Below are 21473 nucleotides of genomic sequence, written 5' to 3' on the forward strand. Positions count from 1 at the left end.
ATCTAATTAAATAACTCAACACAAACTATCGTCAATGTACACTGTAATGCAGTCTAACATGTTTGCCTATATATTATATTTTGCATGATTTATTGGTATATAACTTCTGACATATGTGTGACAATAGTTAGCATTACATACATCACCAACCTGTTGGTTCATCAATAACACTCAGAATTGCTGCGACTACATTATTTTCAATCTCCGCCATTTCTAACGACCCGGCCTGTCACAAGTTCTTAGTCAAAGGTGGGTTAACCTTATTGTGTTGTGGTCAAAACACAAAAATGCGCCCCTATTCTGATTGGTTATGTCAGTTAGCTGACACACCACGTCGACAACGCAAGGATGTGACACGTCATATTTGTTTTCTTCACAAAGATCCATTGCCGGAAAATTTCTGGCATTTAGACTAAGTTTATGGGATTTTAAAACAGACCTAATATAGTATATTTTTCATGCTTGGATGATTTTATAGTAAACTCCAGTTACTTCTTTGTCCAATCACCAGTAAGCCTACCCCTTTCAATACTATCAGGAAGATATGTGCTTTATTTTGAAGAATATTCTTAATGGAGAAGCTTGAGAAAATGTGTCAAAAATGCATTTGAACAAATCGTTTTTTAAACGTTTATCTGAAATTGTTCTGAAAATGGTTCCCGAAGTCTTTCAGGGTACGATGTGCACAGTAGGGATCAGTTAGGATTAATTTGCTCTTTAATGCTAAAGTCTTTAGAGCTAATGGTTCTTGTTCTTTGTACTTGTCAATGAAGACTACAGCCTTGCTTTTCTTTTTTCAGTATCTCTGCCGGTTTGTCTCTCGTTCAATCTGCCTTTGTCTTACATTGAACACACATCTGAATACACGTCTTCGATCTAATCGTCTGACAATCAGTCTGTCTCCTTGTCTGACTTTCAGACCGCCTGACTGTCCGTCTTCCTCATTCTTACTCTCCGTTTCTACGCGGAATATGTGCCTTATGACAGATATTTAAATTACCTCACCTTTCTGTATGATTGCGTGTTTGTTTGTCTGTGTGTCCTTGCATATACTCTCTCTCTCTCCCCCCATGTTAATTAATATTAGATGTGTTTGTATAGTTGAAATATTTGTGGTACTTATGGCGGCAAATAAATTGATTTACTATGCAGACACTTAACAAGACAAGTATGAGGTTCACGACTATGCTTATAATATATGGACAAGATTTGTGGATTTCTATTTTTAGAATATCTTGACAGAAAGAGGTTTTTGCTGTCAAGGGTGTTGATAGAGGATGCAACATATTAAAGGAGAAGCAATAACTCATCACTCACTCATATCCAAGAGGTTGTAGTAGGAAATATGCAACACTGTTGTTGTTTTTTCTTTCAACATACATATAGTACTGCTTATATTACATGAAGCTGTGCTTTGTTGGAGTTACAAAGCAAATGTTACAAAAGTGAAGGGGTACATCATAAGAGAAGTACCCAGTCACAATCATTTCAGCAGAGGATTTAGTCAATACAAGTGCTTCATATATTTCAATGTATTTTTACTGAGTTTTCTTTTTGGTCCTGTTTTTCATTATTTGTATTTGCTACTTAGGTTTGGCTTTAATGAGCATGAAATGTAATTATACATTGATTTAAATATTGTTATTTTACTCAGATGATTTGGAAAAAACAACAACATTGTCTTGCAGTTTGCAGATGCCAGTGTACTCGTCTGCAGTACTGCTTGGTTTTCTAATACATGTTCATCCGCCATATTTAAATAAAAAGACCCCTGTAACACACATAATTCAAGTAAATCTCTCTGGGTTTCTGTCAGCTTTTTGAAGCAGAAATAAATACGATCCTGTTGTGAAATGGCCAAGTACTTCTGTGATTCTTTATTGGAAAGAGAGCTCATGCTAACGATGCTTGATAAGCAAGGGGCTGACTTGTCAAATCGAGATCTATACTTGGGGACCTCGATCATAAGAGTCCTCTGAGGCCCACACCATGTACAACACAACAAAAAAGGGAATACGATGATTTGAAACTAAATGTTCACACTAATCTCTGTGTATTTCATTTTTCTCAACAGAGAAGCTGTTTGGGGATTTCCTGACCTGGAACCTAGAGGATACACTGTCTCAGTTTCCCCTGAAGCCCGGGCAAGTTGCAACATTAACGGTGAACATCACTGTGAAGCTGGACTTTTCGGGCCAAGAGAACCTGCTACAGGACCTCAATGACGGTGGGTTGTCCCTTACTCACTCTCAGCTCTGTTATTAATACATGATTCTAAATATTAAAGAAAGGAGTATGATCAACTTATTGTCTTATTTATTTATGCACTTTTAATTTCTTGCTGTTGCTCCAGTAATGGCAAATGGTTTGACCTTGGTTCCTGATTTGAACTTTCACAATTTGTCCTGTTCAGTGTGTAAACCTCCTTCAAGGTGGGAATGGCAAAACTATATATTTTGAAAACACCAAAAGCAATGGGTCTGCATCACCCACCCAGGGTCAAACTCTGTACCTTAGTGCCCTCAATACATTCCAGTTACCCAGTTTCTGGACACTCGTATAATGATGAATCGGGAAACCAGTTATACAGCATGAGCACTGTGCCCCCTGGCATTGTACAATAGAAGCTATGACCCCCGTCAGGGAGATACACTCTTTCTAGCTAATGGGCACAAGGAAATCAATTGGGTCAGTGGAGATTGAGGTGACAAATCACATCTAACTTGAATGATATTGTGACAGGGCGCCAATAGTGGCATGAAAAAACTCAATACCAAAGAAAGAAATCCAATAGCTAAAAGTCAAGAGAAAGACCAGGATATTCTGCAACCTTTCGCTTTTGATTTAATTTGAATACATGTTTTTTGTTCTTTTTCATTTCAGATTGACTTGATTTTGAAAAAGTATATGTTTTTGGTCTAAGGTTTTAGAGCTGAAATTTAGACGAGCGATAAAGCTCATACAGTGACACTTTCACTGAACAGTAGAGCTACTGTTCAGACTAATGCAGACTTTTAGAGTAATATATATATATATATATACAGTGCATCTGGAAAGTATTCACAGCGCTTCACTTTTTCCACGTTTTGTTATGTTACAGCCTCATTCCAAAATGGATTAAATTCATTATTTTCCTCAAAATTCTACAAACAAAACCCCATAATGACAACGTGAAAGAAGTTTGTTTGAAATCTTTGCAAATTTATTAAAAATAAAAAACAAAAAAGCACATGTACATAAGTATTCACAGCCTTTGCTCAATACTTTGTTGAAGCACCTTTGGCACCAATTACAGCCTCAAGTCTTTTTGAGTATGATGCTACAAGCTTGGCACACCTATTTTTGGGCAGTTTCTCCCATTCTTCTTTGCAGGACCTCTCAAGCTCAATCAGGTTGGATGGGGAGCGTCGGTGCACAGCCATTTTCAGATCTCTCCAGAGATGTTCAATCGGGTTCAAGTCTGGTCTGGTTTCCTCCAGACATGAGTTCAATCTTTGTTTCATCAGACCAGAGAATTTTGTTTCTCATGCTCTGAGAGTCCTTCAGGTGCCTTTTGGCAAACTCCAGGCAGGCTGTCATGTGCCTTTTACTGAGGAGTGGCTTCTGTCTTGCCACTCTACCATACAGGCCTGATTGGTGGAGTGCTGCAGAGATGGTTGTTCTTCTGGAAGGTTCTCCTCTCTCCACAGAGACACGCTGGAGCTCTGTGAGAGTGACCATCTGGTTCTTGGTCACCTCCCTGACTAAGGCCCTTCTCCCCCGATCGCTCAGTTTGGCCGGGCGGCCAGCTCTAGGAAGAGTCCTGGTGGTTCCAAACTTCTTCCATTTACGGATGATGGAGGCCTCTGTGCTCATTGGGACCTTCAATGCTGCAGAAATGTTTCTGTACCCTTCCCCAGATCTGTGCCTCGATACAATCCTGTCTCGGAGGTCTACAGACAATTCCTTGGACTTCATGGCTTGGTTTGTGCTCTGACATGCACTGTTAACTCTGGGACCTTATATAGACAGGTGTGTGCCTTTCCAAATCATGTCCAATCAACTGAATTTACCACAGGTGGACTCCAATCAAGATGTAGAAACATCTCAAGGATGATCAGTGGAAACGGGATGTACCTGAGCTCAATTTTGAGTGTTATGGCAAAGGCTGTGAAAACTTATGTACATGTGCTTTTTTGCTTTTTATTTTTAATACATTTGCAAAGATTTCAAACAAACTTCTTTCACGTTGTCATTATGGGGTATTGTTTGTAGAATTTTGAGGAATTCCATTTTGGAATAAAGCTGTAACAGGATGCACTGTATGTCTGTGTGAATGTGATAGAGAGAGGTAAAATCTTTGTCTCTCTGTCAGTTGTGTATCTGTGTATACATAGATTTAAAATCTGCATGGTGTGTGCAACCTGCCAGTCCCTTTGTTTTTGGTGATTGCAGTACGCATAAGATCCTGCCTCTGCATTGTGCCCATCTCAGCACCTTCTCCACCCCTGTGATGGAGAGACTCAGAGACAGACTCATTAGCCACCTCCTGGGTGCTTGTCCTGATGAGAGGCTGTCAGAGCTGTGAGCTGCTCCCACTGGCCAGGCAATAATGAGAGCTGTCACTGCGAGGGTAGAGCGTGACATGGGCCAGAGCACCTCCTCTCCAAAGTTAAGCAAACCTAAGCTACGGGCTACATTTCTGACTTTAAATAATAAGAATAATATCATGTAGAATAGGTAATGGGTGAGAATCTTTAACATGGCTGTGATTGATCAAGGGATGTTAAGAGTTAGTCATCTTAGATCTTACATTAGTTTGCGTTTCCACTGGGTAATCGCAACGCAGAGGGTTTCAATAGGGGTGGCTTCTCATGTTGGTGTTGGCTGAGATTGGGTTTCTGGCGAGATTGGGTTCCTGGCATTCACCTGATTATTAAGAATAGCCACATATACCTGGTGCTAGACGACACCAACATATGTAGCTATGCCCATACCAGCACTCACCCTTATCAAACTACAGTCATTGCAGCTAACACACACAAATGCTTCCCTGTAGCACTGACTGTCTTTTCCCTATGGTTGTACCAGTAGACATTTTTCCTCACATCCAATATTGTATGGCCGTCTCACAGAAACAGCAGGGTTCTCACAGCCGGTAACTGAATTACAGATGGTAAATTTTACTCGTTATCGGCTTAATTTGAAACCTTTGGAACAACAATAAGATGTCTGTTTTTTTAAAAATGTATTTCACATTTACACAGAGCAGTATTGAGATCAGAAGACTGTAATACCTGTCTCTTCAGTATCTTCCAGCATCATGCATATTGTTATATTCAATCAGCTTCCTGTCCTACCCACATGCATATATGGTCCCATTAAAAATGCATCCCCCCACACATTATGTGGATTAGCGTATGAATATTTTAATGTCATAACTAACACAATAATTGAAGAGAATTAAAAAAAGCTTCATTAAAAAGTCATTACAGTAAGAGCAAGAAGTGAACATCATAAGCTTGTGGGAGAGTTACTATGGTGTGCTGAGTCTCAGCATCCAAAGCAGGAGATTTCACTGGTCTGCTAATTTCTACCACTGATAAAGTCCATCACCAAGAGCTGGGTTTTGGTCAATGATTCACTACTTCACACTGTAGGGTTTTTGGGTCTCACTCACACTTGTTTTTCTTTCTATGGGAAAAGGGATTAAATCACTGGATTGCCCTGAAATATGAGCAAACTCAGCAATTGATTGATCTTATTTGGGAAAAGCCAGTCTGTTTGATGTTAAATGTTCACAGTACAATGGGTGCATTGAAAACATATTTGTTGCTTGAAAGGGATGCTGCCCCCTGTCTCTTTTTCAATTTTATCTCCTCTCTCCTGCATCATTCACTAGCTCCAACTCTCTTCAGAATAATTGCACTTCAAATAGTAGCTGTTGATGCATCCTTCAGCAAGGGCCAACTTTAAATAGCTCAAAAGTAATTTTATGAAATCCCATTGCATTATGACACACTTTACATCCGTATATTCCTTGTGTTACTTTTTTGGATAAAATATTAATCAGTTTTGTGTTTCTGGCCTCAGAAATACTTATCATATAATTACACACACACTCACAGACACACACACACACATACACATCATTTAATGTTTTTTTTATTTTGTCTTAAATTCATTAATTTTACATTTCTGTGTTCACTAAAGGGACATGTGGTTGTTTTTCCTTGCGATGCAGTAGATTGTGACTGGATGGTGAGGTCAATTTCTTGTGAAACGTTCTTGTCAAACCTTGCTGTGAATCTCACTCTTGTGATAAGTATAATCTGGTTAGTGGTCTTGGTCAACCCTCTTTGGCCTCTTAGACTTTCCTAATGAAATTCAAAATGTCTCTGTGGGCACCACTGTGGGGTCTAAGACAGTGTGCTGTATCCGTCTTCAATGGATAGACGCACATTATTAGAATATTTTGCTTTTCCAAGACCCAGTATCCATCTCTGTGTCTGCCTGTATGTTTAGGATTCTCGCTATCTACACATTTTTATATTTAGAATATTTGCTGTATGGTCTCATTCATAATGTTGCATAATTATATTAATGAAAGTAGTCATAGAATTGGGGCTTAGCTATCTAGAAGCTTTCATTGCTGATAAGAAAATCAGTGGAAAACATTAATTTTAAATGGGTTTAATGAAGTTGGTAGTCAGGGCATGATTGCCTTTATATCTGAAGCTACATGGCAGGAAATTAAAATACATTTTGACACTGGCATCTGCTTTAATTATAAACCAATGGCTTCTTCACTCGAAATGTATGTGTTTTGAAATATGTTTGGTGATCTGCTTTGTTTATCTATTTCACTATGGCAACATGAAGTAGGGAGAAATAGACCAAGCACACCTGCTGCCTATTACATTATCCTTTTGCTTCATGAGTTCTGATGGCTTAATCCCAATGGCCATATCATTCCCTCAGTCAAGTGAGACTAGGCCAAAATCAGAATAAATCTGTTAGGGATTGGGAGGAAGAGGAGGCTGTCCGAACCCCCTTATGTCCTATTTAAAGTTCCTCCTGGGAAGTCATGAGGTTTTTTTTTCGAAAGCTCAGCAGTTTCCGGTACTGGGTGATTTGACATCAGGTAGATGTTTTATCTCTGCCCCAAGGAGTTCTGCAAGAAAACTTATCTGAATTTCAGCAGACTTTACAAACTTTGAACATGTCCAGTCTGAACTGACAGTCCAGGCAGCTGTGTTACAAATTATAAAAGTATAGTTCTGTGAAGTGGAAAGTCACAATGATCCACTCTGTACCCTGGACCTTTTGGAGCTGAAATAATTTCTATTAACAACTTTAAAACCTACATTAATATGCTCTGAGAATACCAACTCCCCCCTGAAAGACCTGTGTTCAAAATATATTTTTCTGATTAGTTACAACCCAAAATAAAATATTAAATAAATATTATTCTTCCTTTCTTCTTTTGACTTTTTTTTCTTGTTTACAAGGCTTAAGTATTTTCCAGCACTTTAGATTACCTTATCAGGATTTCACTCCATTAAGTCTCTGTGTCCCATGGCATTAAAAAAAAAAAAAAAACATGGTTTCCTTTTGATCAAAACCTTAGATTGCTCACACTGTATAATCCCCCCGCTGCCAATGCAGGATATTGAAGTTGTAATGATAACAGCAGATAGACTCTGTGATGTGTAATTTGACTAAGAGCAACTCTTATTTCCCCGGGCCGATGAATATTCATTACCTGCGCTTGTGTATAGGTATCTGTGGATCTGCTCTACCACTGAGCTCTTGTATGTCTATCTCTTCCTACATAACAGACATGGACATGGCTTGTGATTGTTTATTAATTATTGAGCTGTGTCTGAGTTTGAGATCGAAAATCCATCTCTCTGCTTTGTAAAATCTAAACATCCATGTTACTGGATGAGAAGATCACAAGCACCCCTTTTGTTGATATGTACTTTTGCATGTCTCCAGAATACTGTAGTCCTGCACCTCATTTGCTCTGTTGCTATATCTTGTATGCACTTCTTTTTCTGCATACATTATAATCTTTTCTACAGATGTTTGCTGAATGTCAGTCTCTTGTCAAACACTTTTTCAGTTTCTTGTTTTAATTGTACAGCTAAATGCGATGTTCTGACACATTTTATGCCCAGTTACATGCTAGAATTCCTTTGGCCTGCTTCACACTGACTGTTTAACGTTAATGGTCATAATCTCATTCAGCCGTTTAAGGCACACATTACTGCCTTCCATCAGAGTTGCCTTTGCATAAGCCTTCTGTTTCCTTTTTCAATAGATGAAACTCATTGAACAGATAAAAACATACAAAAAAAAAAAATCTGTGCCTTTGCCTTATTGTCTCAGCGATTACTCTTTGTGGTTTGAAGGGTGCAGGGATATGAATATATGTCAATACTATAACCCAGAGTTAGATAAGAGTTAATTGAACAGAAAAAGAAAAACCCAGATGAGAAGTGCTTGGTAGTATCGTTGAAAAATCATCCCTAAGCAGAACATGTTTTTTTCTCTCTACATATTATAACAACTTATACATTATATAATGAATCAATTATCTGTGCAGCTCAGTTACAATTAAATAACATTTTTCTTTCCTGCAGTCAAAGTATAGTATCTGAAGGCAGAAATTTGTGGAGCTTAACAGTATCCTGTCAGGATCAAGGCTGCTGGTTTGGGCAGTAATTGCTTATTAGTCACAAAACCCATTTTATTGTGGCTAAGCTCTGCCATTTAACTATGACTCTGACAAGCATATGTTGGAAATGGAAATTAAATATGAAATCTATCTCCTTAATGGATGGGCTCTTTTAATTTGTGTTCTCTAAGGCAATTTGATATGGGGGAGGTAGATATGAGGGGATTAGGCAACTTCTACAACCAGTCTTTATGTATATATGTATTTAAATTCCAATGTGTTAACTGTCTTTCTTTTGATTGGTGTTTGCATTTGTTGATGAGCAAAATATACTTTATTTTTTGGGAAAGTTATGTTGAATTCTAATTTCTATGAAGTGACAAATGATGACATTGTAGATGTATGTGCTGTAGAACTGCTTTAGTAGTGGTCTGGGACACTTTTTATGTCTGATAAATACATAAATATTCCACTTAAATTACCTTGAATTCTGTTGCCTCTTTCCAGTGCTCTGAGATGGTGGTGTTCTGACTTTTCTCTTTTGGAATCTCCCAGCTTACTGTAAATTGCCCAGTCACTATTCATTACCCACTTTGTTGTAGCATTCATTTCCAGGTTGTCAATCACTTGTATACTGATCCTGTACTCAACTCATTAATTGAAAGCTGTGTCCTTTCACGCTGCAAATAGAAGGCAGCATTATATTTTTATAGCTTTCAGAGGGGGATGAACAATCTGATTAATGTTGTCATTATTCCTTACATTTGTTACTCACAATTTAATTTCATTTCTTCTTCAGGACATGAAAACTTATGTGCGTTTTAAAAAGCAAAGACATTAATAGAGCCATTAGTCACTAGTGTAGAGATAATGTTCTTGAGCGCTTCAGGCATTTTCTCGCTCATTGAGAAAAGAACCGAAAAAAAAATCCTTCCCCAACATTCAATAAAACTGTAATAAATGTAATGCATTAGACATATTACATTTCCATTGTTTTATTTCCCTGGGTTTTTCATGAAGATTTTGGTTTGACCTGTCAGATAAATAATTGAATTCCAATAACAATAATGCTGTAAGTGGGAAGCACGCTAAGTACTTCTAGACTCCATTTGAGTATGATGGCAGAGGAAGAAGCATTAATATTGACAGTGCCATTTTTTTTTGCCTCAATGCAATAGAAATTGAGAACCTTCATTTTGTAATCCTAATAAATGGTTATCAGGACTCCTAAATGAAAGTTTTCTCAATTTATTTTTTTGACATCATTCTGACTACTCAAATGGAGACCAATAATTTGTAAACTCTTTAGGACTGACTAGGGACTTGATGGATGCTCCAAAGTTCAGGAAGTCATTGGTTGTTTAATGTCTCAGCCTGAGACTGGATTTTTTTTTTTTTTTTTTTTTTACAAATGCGTAGTTTACTTTATTTGTTTTTTATTGATTCTGTAGCTACATGAGGTTTACCATTGTGTTCATGAGTGTGATCTGATCTGATGCATTATAGTTTCAGCAGCTGGATTGTTTCTTCACAGTGTGATTGAAAGGGTAATGCATTTGTGATGTGCAACTCACTTAGAATCCTGCAGCAGGTGAATAGTGTTTTCTAAAGGTTTATTAAGAACAGCTAGAGGACAGTCATCTTAGAGTCTTACATTACTGAACTTTAATAGCTGTTAATTGGGTTGAACTTCTTCCTCTGTGTGTTGGTATGAATTCATGGCTTCAAGCTCACCACAGAATGCTGTTCACATCACTGTGAGAAACTATTCAGTGTGCAAGTATTTAGATCGTTAACATCTCAGTTGACAGTGGGGTGCCACATAACATAGAGGTCTGTGGTAAAGTGAGTTTTATTTATTTATTTACACTTCTTGAGTACAGGTCCACACCTGGTGGTGTCAATGGAGTGCTGTGTCCATGTTCTGGACTCGATGCACCATAGCTGCTGTAAATAACCTATAATTAGTTAATAGGAGGTTGATTGCCATCTGCTGGGGAGATATTATTTTGCGACTTTTCGTTAAAGCCTGCTGGGGCTTTTGAATGGAGGAGAAAACTTTTTGTAGCTGTAGCTTTGGACAGGATTTGGAACGAATCCTACAGGAAGGTCCTCAGACCGCAGGCTGAATTGTTTTGTGGTGCTGAAATTGTCGACAGGAGCTGTCCAGTTCTGAACTGTGCCTAGTGGTGCTGAAATTGTCGACGGGAGCTGTCCAGTACAGCACTCTTCCCTGTGTTAATTCTCAGTGAACATAGAGAAATCTTTATATCTTGCATGAGGATGTCTCTGCAAACACATTTAACTGCAGTCTGCAAGCATGTCTTCCACTGTTTGTTCCTCTGGACTCAGCTTGCAATTACTTTTTAAAAATTAAAATTTAATTTTACTCTCTATCCTTCAAAATAATGACAATGCATATACTTCCCATTCATCTTAAGCAGACTTACTCTCAAATAAAATATGAAACTACAGAATTGTATATATTAATCTCAACATGTGCTCTTTAAATATTGCATAATGAATTTAAAGGCATACATGTACAAATCCATACTCGATGTGATCGGGTCACTCACTTCCCTATCTCAATTACATTTTGCCTAGAAAAGTCCCAAAATATTAAGACTACTGAACTGAAAGTACAGCGTTAAGGAAGGTGTAAAGTCCACAGTTTGATGTCAGTTACTTTTGTAATTGTATTGTCAGTCTATTATATTATATTATTAACTGATTGTCCTAGAGTTTGAATGCATTGACATTGTCCAAATATAAGAATGCACCTGCTTTTATACAGCTTGCTGACCACCTGACCGGTTGTCATTTCAGATGGAATCAGTGTGACCGGCCTGCCTATCTCAAGCCCCCTGCGGCAGGTCCTGAAACCCCGAGCGGAGACCAAGGCTGTCAATCCCTCTGAGTCCAGCAAGACTGGAGAGTACAACCATGTCAAGGTAGGGGTTGTTGGTGCCTTCACTTACCTGAGTGTGTGGCACGTTCGATATTTTGACTTATGCTTTCCCCACACACACATCTTGGTGTCTATGTGTTTCAGAATTCTGCTGTGTTTTTTTTTTTTTTTAAACCAGGAGAGGACAGGCCTCAGTGTACTTTCACTGTATTTTGCTATACTACAGCTATGACACATCCATGGTTTTCCATAGGAATGTTTTATTTCTGTTCCTTCTACCTACAAGTGGGCATATCTGCAAGGAAGTTTGAATTGCCCAGCTGTTTAGTTTCATTCTCTATAGAAATGTCTATGGGTGTCGTATGCAGAGCAATGACTTTGAACTCATTGTTTAGACTAGCTATTGCAATTTGTTTTATGGTATACAGTATGTGTTTGTTTGTGCCTTGCTTTTTATCCTTTTACGTTCATCTTAGATATACTCTGTTTTTCTTTCTGCTTTCTCTGATATTTTGATATTTGATATCTGATATTTTAAAATGTATGATGCCATCAAACTAAAAGAGTTGGAAGTAGTGAAACTACCCAATGAAATGTAGCAATCTGTAGAGGACAGAAATGTCAGTATATTCAAAAATGCGTTCTTGACTCATTTAACTTCATATGTTGAAACCAGTTGAAACAGAAATTGAAATTAATCAGTGATGCAACAGCTGCACTGCTCAGCGATCAGCTTGAGACCTGTGTGTAACACTAATTTGCTTCCTGCAGCATCCTCCTCTGACATTATAAGTAGTTTAATACATGAACTGGAAGTTAGAAAATTGCACATAAAAAATAAAATGATATTAAAACAGAAGAATTTTTAAACTATGAATCATTTTGTCTTAATTTTGTTCTTAACCTTTTAATGCAGGCATTCATTTTTTTAAATTTTACTTTGAAGATTCACAGCACTGTGTGAAATGTTTACAGAAATAAAATTCAGTCAGCATTTCAAGGATCTTGCATGTTTCAACAACTTGTTACATTTGGGTACATCTTTGAGACACTGGTAATTTAAAAATGCTTTAAATTGTAGACAAACAGAAGAGTATTATATTGCTTCTCTTAAAATGTCCCTAATTAGACTGTTTGTCTTACATGGTTTCTACCTCTTTGAAACTTTACTTCAATAATTGATTAGGAATGAGCCTTTCAAGAGTTGAAAGTGTTTGTATAAAGTGAATAATTATATCATTTTAATGCTATAATGGGAGACCGTTTATATGGATTTTTAATTCTCAAAGCTTAAACATTTCTACATAACATTACCCCTTTGTTTGCACAGAAAGTGCTGTTTATGTGAAACTTAGTGATCCTAATTGCTTTTAGCCATCCAGATTGTGCAACGGCAAGGGTTTTTGATTGATGATATGAATATTCAAATTCAGATAAGGTTAGACAGAGTTTTTCTTTGTGTGTTTTTTTAAGATTTGATTTCACTTGCATGAGGGTGATTGTACTGCGCTGTGATATGTATTGTGCTGTTTTTACTGCAGCTACTTCTTGTTCTTCAACATAAACACAATTGCAGGTTGCAGCTGTTTATGTACTGCATGTTGACTGTCATTTTTGATATTCCAGTGTACGTACTAGGCCCTTTATAAGGAGAGCAGTGAAGCTATGTAACAGCACTAATATAAATATATATATATATATATATATATATATATATATAAATATATATATATATATATATATATATATATATATAATGTGTGTATATGTAAATATATATATATGTGTATATGTATATATATATATGTATATATATATGTATATATATGTGTATATATATATATATATATATATATATATATATATATATATATATATATATATCAAACAGCAGTGTTTGAGACATGTGCACAGACAGTTTATTGAGCCTTCTTGAGTATTATTTTATTGAGTTTATTGAGTATGGTCTGAAACAGCAAGGTCATCAGACTGCCAGGGTCATTTGCACTGATCCTCGGATCTTGCTTTGCTGTGTTGTTTTAACTACACTTAATTGAGATTGATAACAGCAGTGCATTAGCAGAGGGATTTAATGCTTATTCTCTGAACAGTCTTTATCAAATGGATGTGATCAAACCATTCATTTACATAAACTAATAGAAATATGTGCTGACTCGGATAACAATCCTCTTGCTTGTAGAATTTAGACAATCAACAGTCTCTATTTCAGTATTATCCATAGTACAATGTATATTTTTAAACATTACTGAAATACCTCCAATTTACAGGTGTATTCAGTATTTCAGCACACCATATACATTTTATGTAAGACTATTTTCCCTCTGGGGTTGGACTGCTTGCTCTTTCTGCTCCCTGATTGAACTGAGAATCGGACATGGATTAGCAAGCCTTCCTCCAGCTTTCAAGGCAGGTGCGCACAGCGGGAATAAGCATCTACGTCTCCCAAGTTTCAGTAACGGCCTTCCACTGTGTATTTTATACCTGCATATCTGAATGCAGGCTTAAGTTATTTGGGTTTAAAAATAATGATCAGAAACCCAGTCAGGTGTTCTGAGATCAGGGAATGACCAGGCCTGTGTTATGCCCTAACACAAGCTTTTGGGCTGTATTTCATAGCTGAAGAATGAAGCCTCGAGCTGCAGCCACAGGGCCATGTGTGAGTGTTGGGCTCATCTCCGTGTCGTCCAGCTCTCTCTTCAGTTGTTTATACTGCGTGCTGCAGCAGGCCTGTTCTGCCCTGAAGAGCCTTTTAAGTCAGTACCTCAAGGCAAGGAGAGGGGAAGTGTGTCTCTGCTCATCTCGCAGCTCGAAGGCCTGCAGGGCATATCAACTTGATGAACTCCTGCCATCTCTGACAGGTGCATGTCACTCTGCTTCATTCACACCAGCTTTAATAAATCCTGCAACACCAAATGCAGGTGAGGAGGATGAGGGACACTCTTAATTAACTAAAGTGTATTTTGTTATTCGGCTCTTTAAAAATGTATGAGCCTGGCCATTCATAGACACTTTGCTGTGAATCTTCTTGGCATGCGTGCTTCGTGTTGACTCTCACAAAATAAAAGTTCAGACTGCTTACTCCAGCACTTCTTATTTCTTACCATTTATTTTCCAAATTTATATCTTGCTTTTGGCCATATTAAAAAATAAAAGACAACAACAACAAAAAAAAACTGATGATCTAGCGCTATACATAGGCATCTCTTGCAACCAAATGTATTTTGCTTTCCCTCCACCAAGATCATATATCTCATATATATGTTGACCCTGAAGATCAAAACACAAACAAAAAGTTCAGCACAAACTTACTCATAGCGCAGCACATGTAAGCAAACACAAGCACACAAATGCAGAGCCACAGAAAAAGCAAGCAAACGTATTTATTTATACATTTTTGCCCAAATTATCCCCCATAGTCACAGGTGGTTTAGTCACGTGGTAACGATACCTGTACTGCCATTCCAGAGACAGAGTTTCTTTTGTGCTGTTGCTTTGAGTTTGCTTGTGTTGTGCCTTTCTATTTGCTTGCAAGTGCTGTGAATTCATTTCCATTGAGTTGCTTGCATGTTCTGTGGATATGAGTTAGTTAGTGCTCTACATTTTGTGTGTTTTTTGCACTTCAGGGCCACCATATATACACATATACACTCACCTAAAGGATTATTAGGAACACCTGTTCAATTTCTCATTAATGCAATTATCTAATCAACCAATCACATGGCAGTTGCTTCAATGCATTTAGGGGTGTGGTCCTGGTCAAGACAATCTCCTGAACTCCAAACTGAATGTCTGAATGGGAAAGAAAGGTGATTTAAGCAATTTTGAGCGTGGCATGGTTGTTGGTGCCAGACGGGCCGGTCTGAGTATTTCACAATCTGCTCAGTTACTGGGATTTTCACGCACAACCATTTCTAGGGTTTACAAAGAATGGTGTGAAAAGGGAAAAACATCCAGTATGCGGCAGTCCTGTGGGCGAAAATGCCTTGTTGATGCTAGAGGTCAGAGGAGAATGGGCCGACTGATTCAAGCTGATAGAAGAGCAACTTTGACTGAAATAACCACTCGCTTCAACCGAGGTATGCAGCAAAGCATTTGTGAAGCCACAACACGTACAACCTTGAGGCGGATGGGCTACAACAGCAGAAGACCCCACCGGGTACCACTCATCCCCACTACAAATAGGAAAAAGAGGCTACAATTTGCACAAGCTCGCCAAAATTGGACAGTTGAAGACTGGAAAAATGTTGCCTGGTCTGATGAGTCTCGATTTCTGTTGAGACATTCAGATGGTAGAGTCAGAATTTGGTGTAAACAGAATGAGAACATGGATCCATCATGCCTTGTTACCACTGTGCAGGCTGGTGGTGGTGGTGTAATGGTGTGGGGGATGTTTTCTTGGCACACTTTAGGCCCCTTAGTGCCAATTGGGCATCGTTTAAATGCCACGGCCTACCTGAGCATTGTTTCTGACCATGTCCATCCCTTTATGACCACCATGTACCCATCCTCTGATGGCTACTTCCAGCAGGATAATGCACCATGTCACAAAGGTTGAATCATTTCAAATTGGTTTCTTGAACATGACAATGAGTTCACTGTACTAAACTGGCCCCCACAGTCACCAGATCTCAAGCCATTAGAGCATCTTTGGGATGTGGTGGAACGGGAGCTTCGTGACCTGGATGTGCATCCCACAAATCTCCATCAACTGCAAGATGCTATCCTATCAATATGGGCCAACATTTCTAAAGAATGCTTTCAGCACCTTGTTGAATCAATGCCACGTAGAATTAAGGCAGTTCTGAAGGCGAAAGGGGGTCAAACACAGTATTAGTATGGTGTTCCTAATAATCCTTTAGGTGAGTGTATATCAAAGCCCTTTTTCTGTACAATACCATGCAGGTTAAATGAACTAAAATTGTACAATTTTAATTATACTCCCACAGACCAATAGCAAAATCTCCAACAATACAGTATAATTACTTATTCTTATAAGATGAACACCTGCACAATTCTGTATTTTTTCATTTGTTTAATGGCCTTCCATGCGTCTCCCAATTTGATCAGCCTGTTAAAACCTTAGTAGGCTATATGTTTTTAACCAAGCAAAATTTTATATTCTTCATGAATGTATTGTCAATATTCACTGCAGTGCATCATAAAACACTTTCCAATCACTTTAGATCCTTTGCATGTATTTATTCTTATTACATTCTAACCCATCAAAATCAGGAAACATAGGTATGTGGGTGAAGCTATGTTGTTTTATGATAGATTACTTAGGCCTAAATATAGAATTTTAATTATTTTACATAGTATTAAGGTACAATTTTCTGACTTTCTTCTTTGGCGGAATCACTTTAGTTTTGGTATTCTTCCCATTAACTTAAGTGGAGAAGTATCTTTGAGGTTTGATGACAACACTAGTAGGGGGATATGTAGATTTGCAAGCAGAATTACTGCTCTCCAAAAAACATTATTAAAAAGGAGGCAGATCTGACGTTTAGATCAATAGATCATTCTCAAGGCCGTTCTTCAGACTGAAATGTTGTCTCTGTTTTAAAAATAAAAGTTTGAGGAGAAAAAGTTATTGTTTGTGTATATTACATAACATCATTAAATGGTTGTGGATTTTTGTGTGGATTAATAATTTGGGCATTTACCATATAGTGTGGGTACTGTATTTGTATGTATTTATTTTTTGTCCAGAGGGTTTCATTGTTCTACTCTATAGACTGATTCCAAATATCAGTATTATAACTCAAAATCAAATACAGTACTTTTATGAAGTCTAAGTGGTTTTTACTTATTGCTTTATTTAGTTGGTAAAAATGCAAAATGTGAGTTTAGTTATGCTTGTGAGATAAAGCTACTGTTGGTATTGGTTGCTTTTGGGCTGATATCTAACTGCTTGTAATGCAGTGAATGATACTCTAAAGAATGATTGACTTTGCCTAAAGTGTCTTTGCATATTTGAAATCTATTTGAACATTTGTTTTCAAATTAATTATCTTGTCAGACATTTGCATACTCTGATGGATTTACCTTAAAAACTAGAAATGTAATCAATAGATATGAATAAGTAAAAAAATAAAATAAAAACAAAATGGAAAGAAGTGCTGCCTTTGTAGCCTTTTCTAATAGCAGATCTTCACTTTCTTAAACCTCCAGAATATAACAGACAGTAAATTACGCTCATTCTGGCTCACAGAAAGTCTTCATTTCATTGCTTGGTATTGCAGGCATCCATGGTCTTGAAGATCCCCTGTACATATATCATCTAATAAATCTGTATTGTTCCCTAATTCTCTGAAGCAAAATGAACACATTCACTTGACCTTCAGTGCTTAGAGCTGAACTCCAACCTTTTCGTAAAATTGAGTGTTTGAGATCCACAGTTAAGTGTTACAGCTGAAAAGCTGTAGAGACGCTGCTTCTTGAAAGAAAAAAAAAAAAAATCTCTTTAAAAGTATTTACCCTCCTTTGGAGACTTAATGCATGAAACCGACACTCCCCCCATCCCCTGTGAGTCTGCCTCTAAATGAAGCTCTAGCTCTGTCACTTACGTTCGGCTATTCTTTTTTTAGTATTTGCCTTTCTCTGCTTATAACACAATCCAGCCATTAGCTCCCACTGTGCCTATTAGTGAGAAGGCACCCCTGTGAAGGGAAGCTGCTTCAGAAGGCATTAGTGTAAAGTGAAAAGAGCAAGGCTCAGCAGCCGCTCTGCAGGGGGGGGACAGATTTGGCATTGACTGGCATGAATGTCCTAGCTGTCACGGTGACAAGGATTGTGTGTTTTGTTGGTGTAAGGAATATAATTGTCCACCTTGTGTCTAAAAGTTATTCATGCTATTGCTATGGCACAAGAATGCACAAATGCATTTTTGCTTATATTTGGAGATCTGTCCAGTGATGCTATGGTATTTTAAAGGCATGCCTTTGGACCAGCATGTATTAAGCTAAATATTACCCGCTGTCAGACCCATTGGCATAGACTTCTGGGAGACAAGAGACTGGCAGTGCTCAGGGCTTTGTAGTTACTGCCCGCTATTCAAAACCTGTATATTTAAAAAAAATATATATCTATTATTAAAATATTATTTCAAAATGTAAGCCCAGCATAATATTTTAATATTTTTTTTTATATTGAATTCTATAAATACAAAAACTGAAGGTGAACGATTGGAATCAATTTTTAGATTAAAGTATTTTCAGAAGGTTACAGAGGGAGGGGGCACAGGCCATGCCAAGCAAACAGTCCTCACCAGATGGTTGTCTCTCAGGCCTTGTCTGGTGCTTCAGCAAATGCCCAGGTCTGTCAGGCAAGGCACTGTGCATTTGAGCCATCAACCCCGACCAGCAGCACAACACTCCCCCCTGCCAGCCGCACCATGGGCCGTCTTTACATAAACTGCTGTGTTCGCAGTCCTCACATGTCACTCACTGTAACCTCATCTGGTTCGGGGCTGACTGTGCTCTGAGGTTTTGGGGGAGACAGGAAACTGATGTAATTTACATATGGCTGTCATTAACCTGTATATGTGTAATGAGTATACGTTGTCTTCAAAATCTGGAAACATTTGTTTGTTGTTTTCCTTTGTTTGTTCTTCTTTTTTATCCCAAAGTACTGTTAAATAATTGACACACTGGTTTAGGTTAAGTAAGCTGTTCAAGAGAATGTATTTAAGCAAATTAAAATCCATTTTTTTTTTATGGATACAAAAGAACAGTTTGTGCTGTTAGTGTGAGCTGATTAGCATAATTAATCAGTTAGCTGATTTAAATCAGTTTCCTGCCAACAATGTTAATATAATCTTATGTCTATTAAGACACACTGTACCCTGATCTGGCTTATTTGTATGTTCATGTTGCTGAGCATCAAAGTTAGCTTTGTATTGCAGACTTAAGTAGACTTTGTTTGGAAAGGACGTCATCAATCACATTCAATATTTAGAATATGGTGAATAGCAGCATGCATTCCTAATTTGTACCTTTATGAATTAATCTGTTTTATTATAAATATCCCTCAGCACTAAGACAGTTGAAGAGCTCAGTGCTGATTGTGGATTCTGTCCTCTTTTCACCCACTGAGGAAGAGTTGCAGATTAATACTCTTCTGCAGGCATCATTACTGGCTTATGTTCACTCTGTGTATTGCCTACAATAGCATTAATTGACTGTGTATGCATTTTCCATTGGAGATGGACACCATTGTCTCAAACACGTAGGGCATTATTAAAACACTCTGCTCCAAAGTATTGCTTTTAGTTTTTATATTCAAGTATAGAATCAGATTGTTGAACTGCTGAGTTTGTGTTTGTTTTTAACTTTCTTACAAAAAGAATACAACAAACAAACAAACAGGACTTCACATATTTTACAAAACCGATAAAACGGATTAATACAACTTTTATATTTTTATTATTTTTGGTGGGAAGAAATTTAATTAGAGGATGCTCTGTTTAATTTCATTATAAGAGAGAGGTTAAAATAAATTAACGGGGTGTCTTAAAAGTGTGTTTCTTAGAGATATGCAAATGTGAATGCCTTACACTCATTACTCATCAAACTAAAATGCATTTATGGTTGGCAGCCTTCCCAATGGCTATTTAACTCTTTGATTGCCAAAAGCATGTAGAATATGTTGAAACTGTTATCCTTACGGCGGCCCACCTCAAGCTACTTTATGGGGGATCACTGCCATTAGTTAGAAGAAAAGGTCAGGCAGGGACTTTCACAGCATTATGAGAGTGAGGAGCTAGTTTTCCCTTTGCTGGATTGTTGTGCACCTCGATTTCCACTTGTGTCCATTTATTGTTGGCTTGATTGATACAAATATTATAAAAAAATCCAGGTGTTTTAGGGGGACTTCAGGGGGAAAGAGGAAGGAATAATTCTTCTTTCAAAGCTGGAAATACATTTACAGTGATCAGAAAAAAAAAAAAAAAAAAACAGACCACCCAACTGCACAAGACCTCTGGGGTCTTACAACTGACTTGTCTTTCATGGAAATTGAATTCATTCTGCTGCCGCACAGAAATGCAGAATAGCAAATGCTAGGTCTGAAGGCAGATTCATTGTCACACATTACTGTAATAAGTAAACAAGCTCGGCAACTTGTAATGAATACGCCTCCCTGTACCAAGCATGCCTTACAGTAAGAAATCAATATAATGCTCTGAAATGATGAGAATCCTCTGGTTTATGTATGTATGCATGCGAGTGTAGCCATTCGTGTAGAGTACAACAGTAATGCAGATTAGCTAATTAGTGCGAAGGAAACTTCTTCTAAGGATTTTAATAACATCGGTTTTCCTCTCCTTGTTGATAATATTGCATTTCCTTCATTTAATGGGAAATGTTCTTTTAACCTGTGTTCAGAAGAGAGATATTTTAAATAAACGAAAAAAAAAATCCATATTTTCTTAATGAAAATCAAAGGAGCGATGCAGGAATGGGCTGAGTTCTATTTTTAGCACACTCGCTGACTTGTGCCCAGTTCTGCTTAAAGATTCAGTTCATGTTCCTGATGGGGATATTTATAACACTGCTGCTGACTGGCAAAGTGTGAACGTTTTGATAAATGATAAATCTGTTCCTTAGGAAGCCTTCATTTGTTTACTGTTAACTGTTTTACTGATAAGATTACTCTTTGCTGAAACCAAGTGTCAACAGGAGCTTAATTAGTCGGCATGTTTTATTTTCTTTCAATGTGTTTGCTGGAATATCTTCTTTAACATACATATACTGACTTAATTTCATAGTTGTGTTTAATTTGTTATTTAATTTACTGAGGATTAAGTTGTGTTCCATGGGGCATTCTTCATGATATGCATTGTGGGATGCCTTTCTATCTCTTTCATCCTTTGTCCTTGCTTTT

At 37.6% G+C, this 21473-nt stretch overlaps 1 protein-coding gene across 2 annotated transcripts in view; it reads left to right on the top strand.

Annotated features, from left to right (window-relative positions):
* Positions 1-21473, top strand: part of trappc9 (trafficking protein particle complex subunit 9) — a 341171-nt gene that overhangs the window by 117231 nt on the left and 202467 nt on the right. For both annotated transcript variants that reach the window (XM_066715841.1, XM_066715842.1), the window contains 2 exons: positions 2075-2227; positions 11489-11613. In XM_066715841.1, coding sequence (XP_066571938.1) covers positions 2075-2227; positions 11489-11613 — 278 coding nt within the window. The remainder of the gene's footprint in view (positions 1-2074; positions 2228-11488; positions 11614-21473) is intronic.

This window comes from Amia ocellicauda, chromosome 10, assembly GCF_036373705.1.
Source record: "Amia ocellicauda isolate fAmiCal2 chromosome 10, fAmiCal2.hap1, whole genome shotgun sequence".
In the NCBI taxonomy this organism is placed as follows: Eukaryota; Metazoa; Chordata; class Actinopteri; order Amiiformes; family Amiidae; genus Amia; species Amia ocellicauda.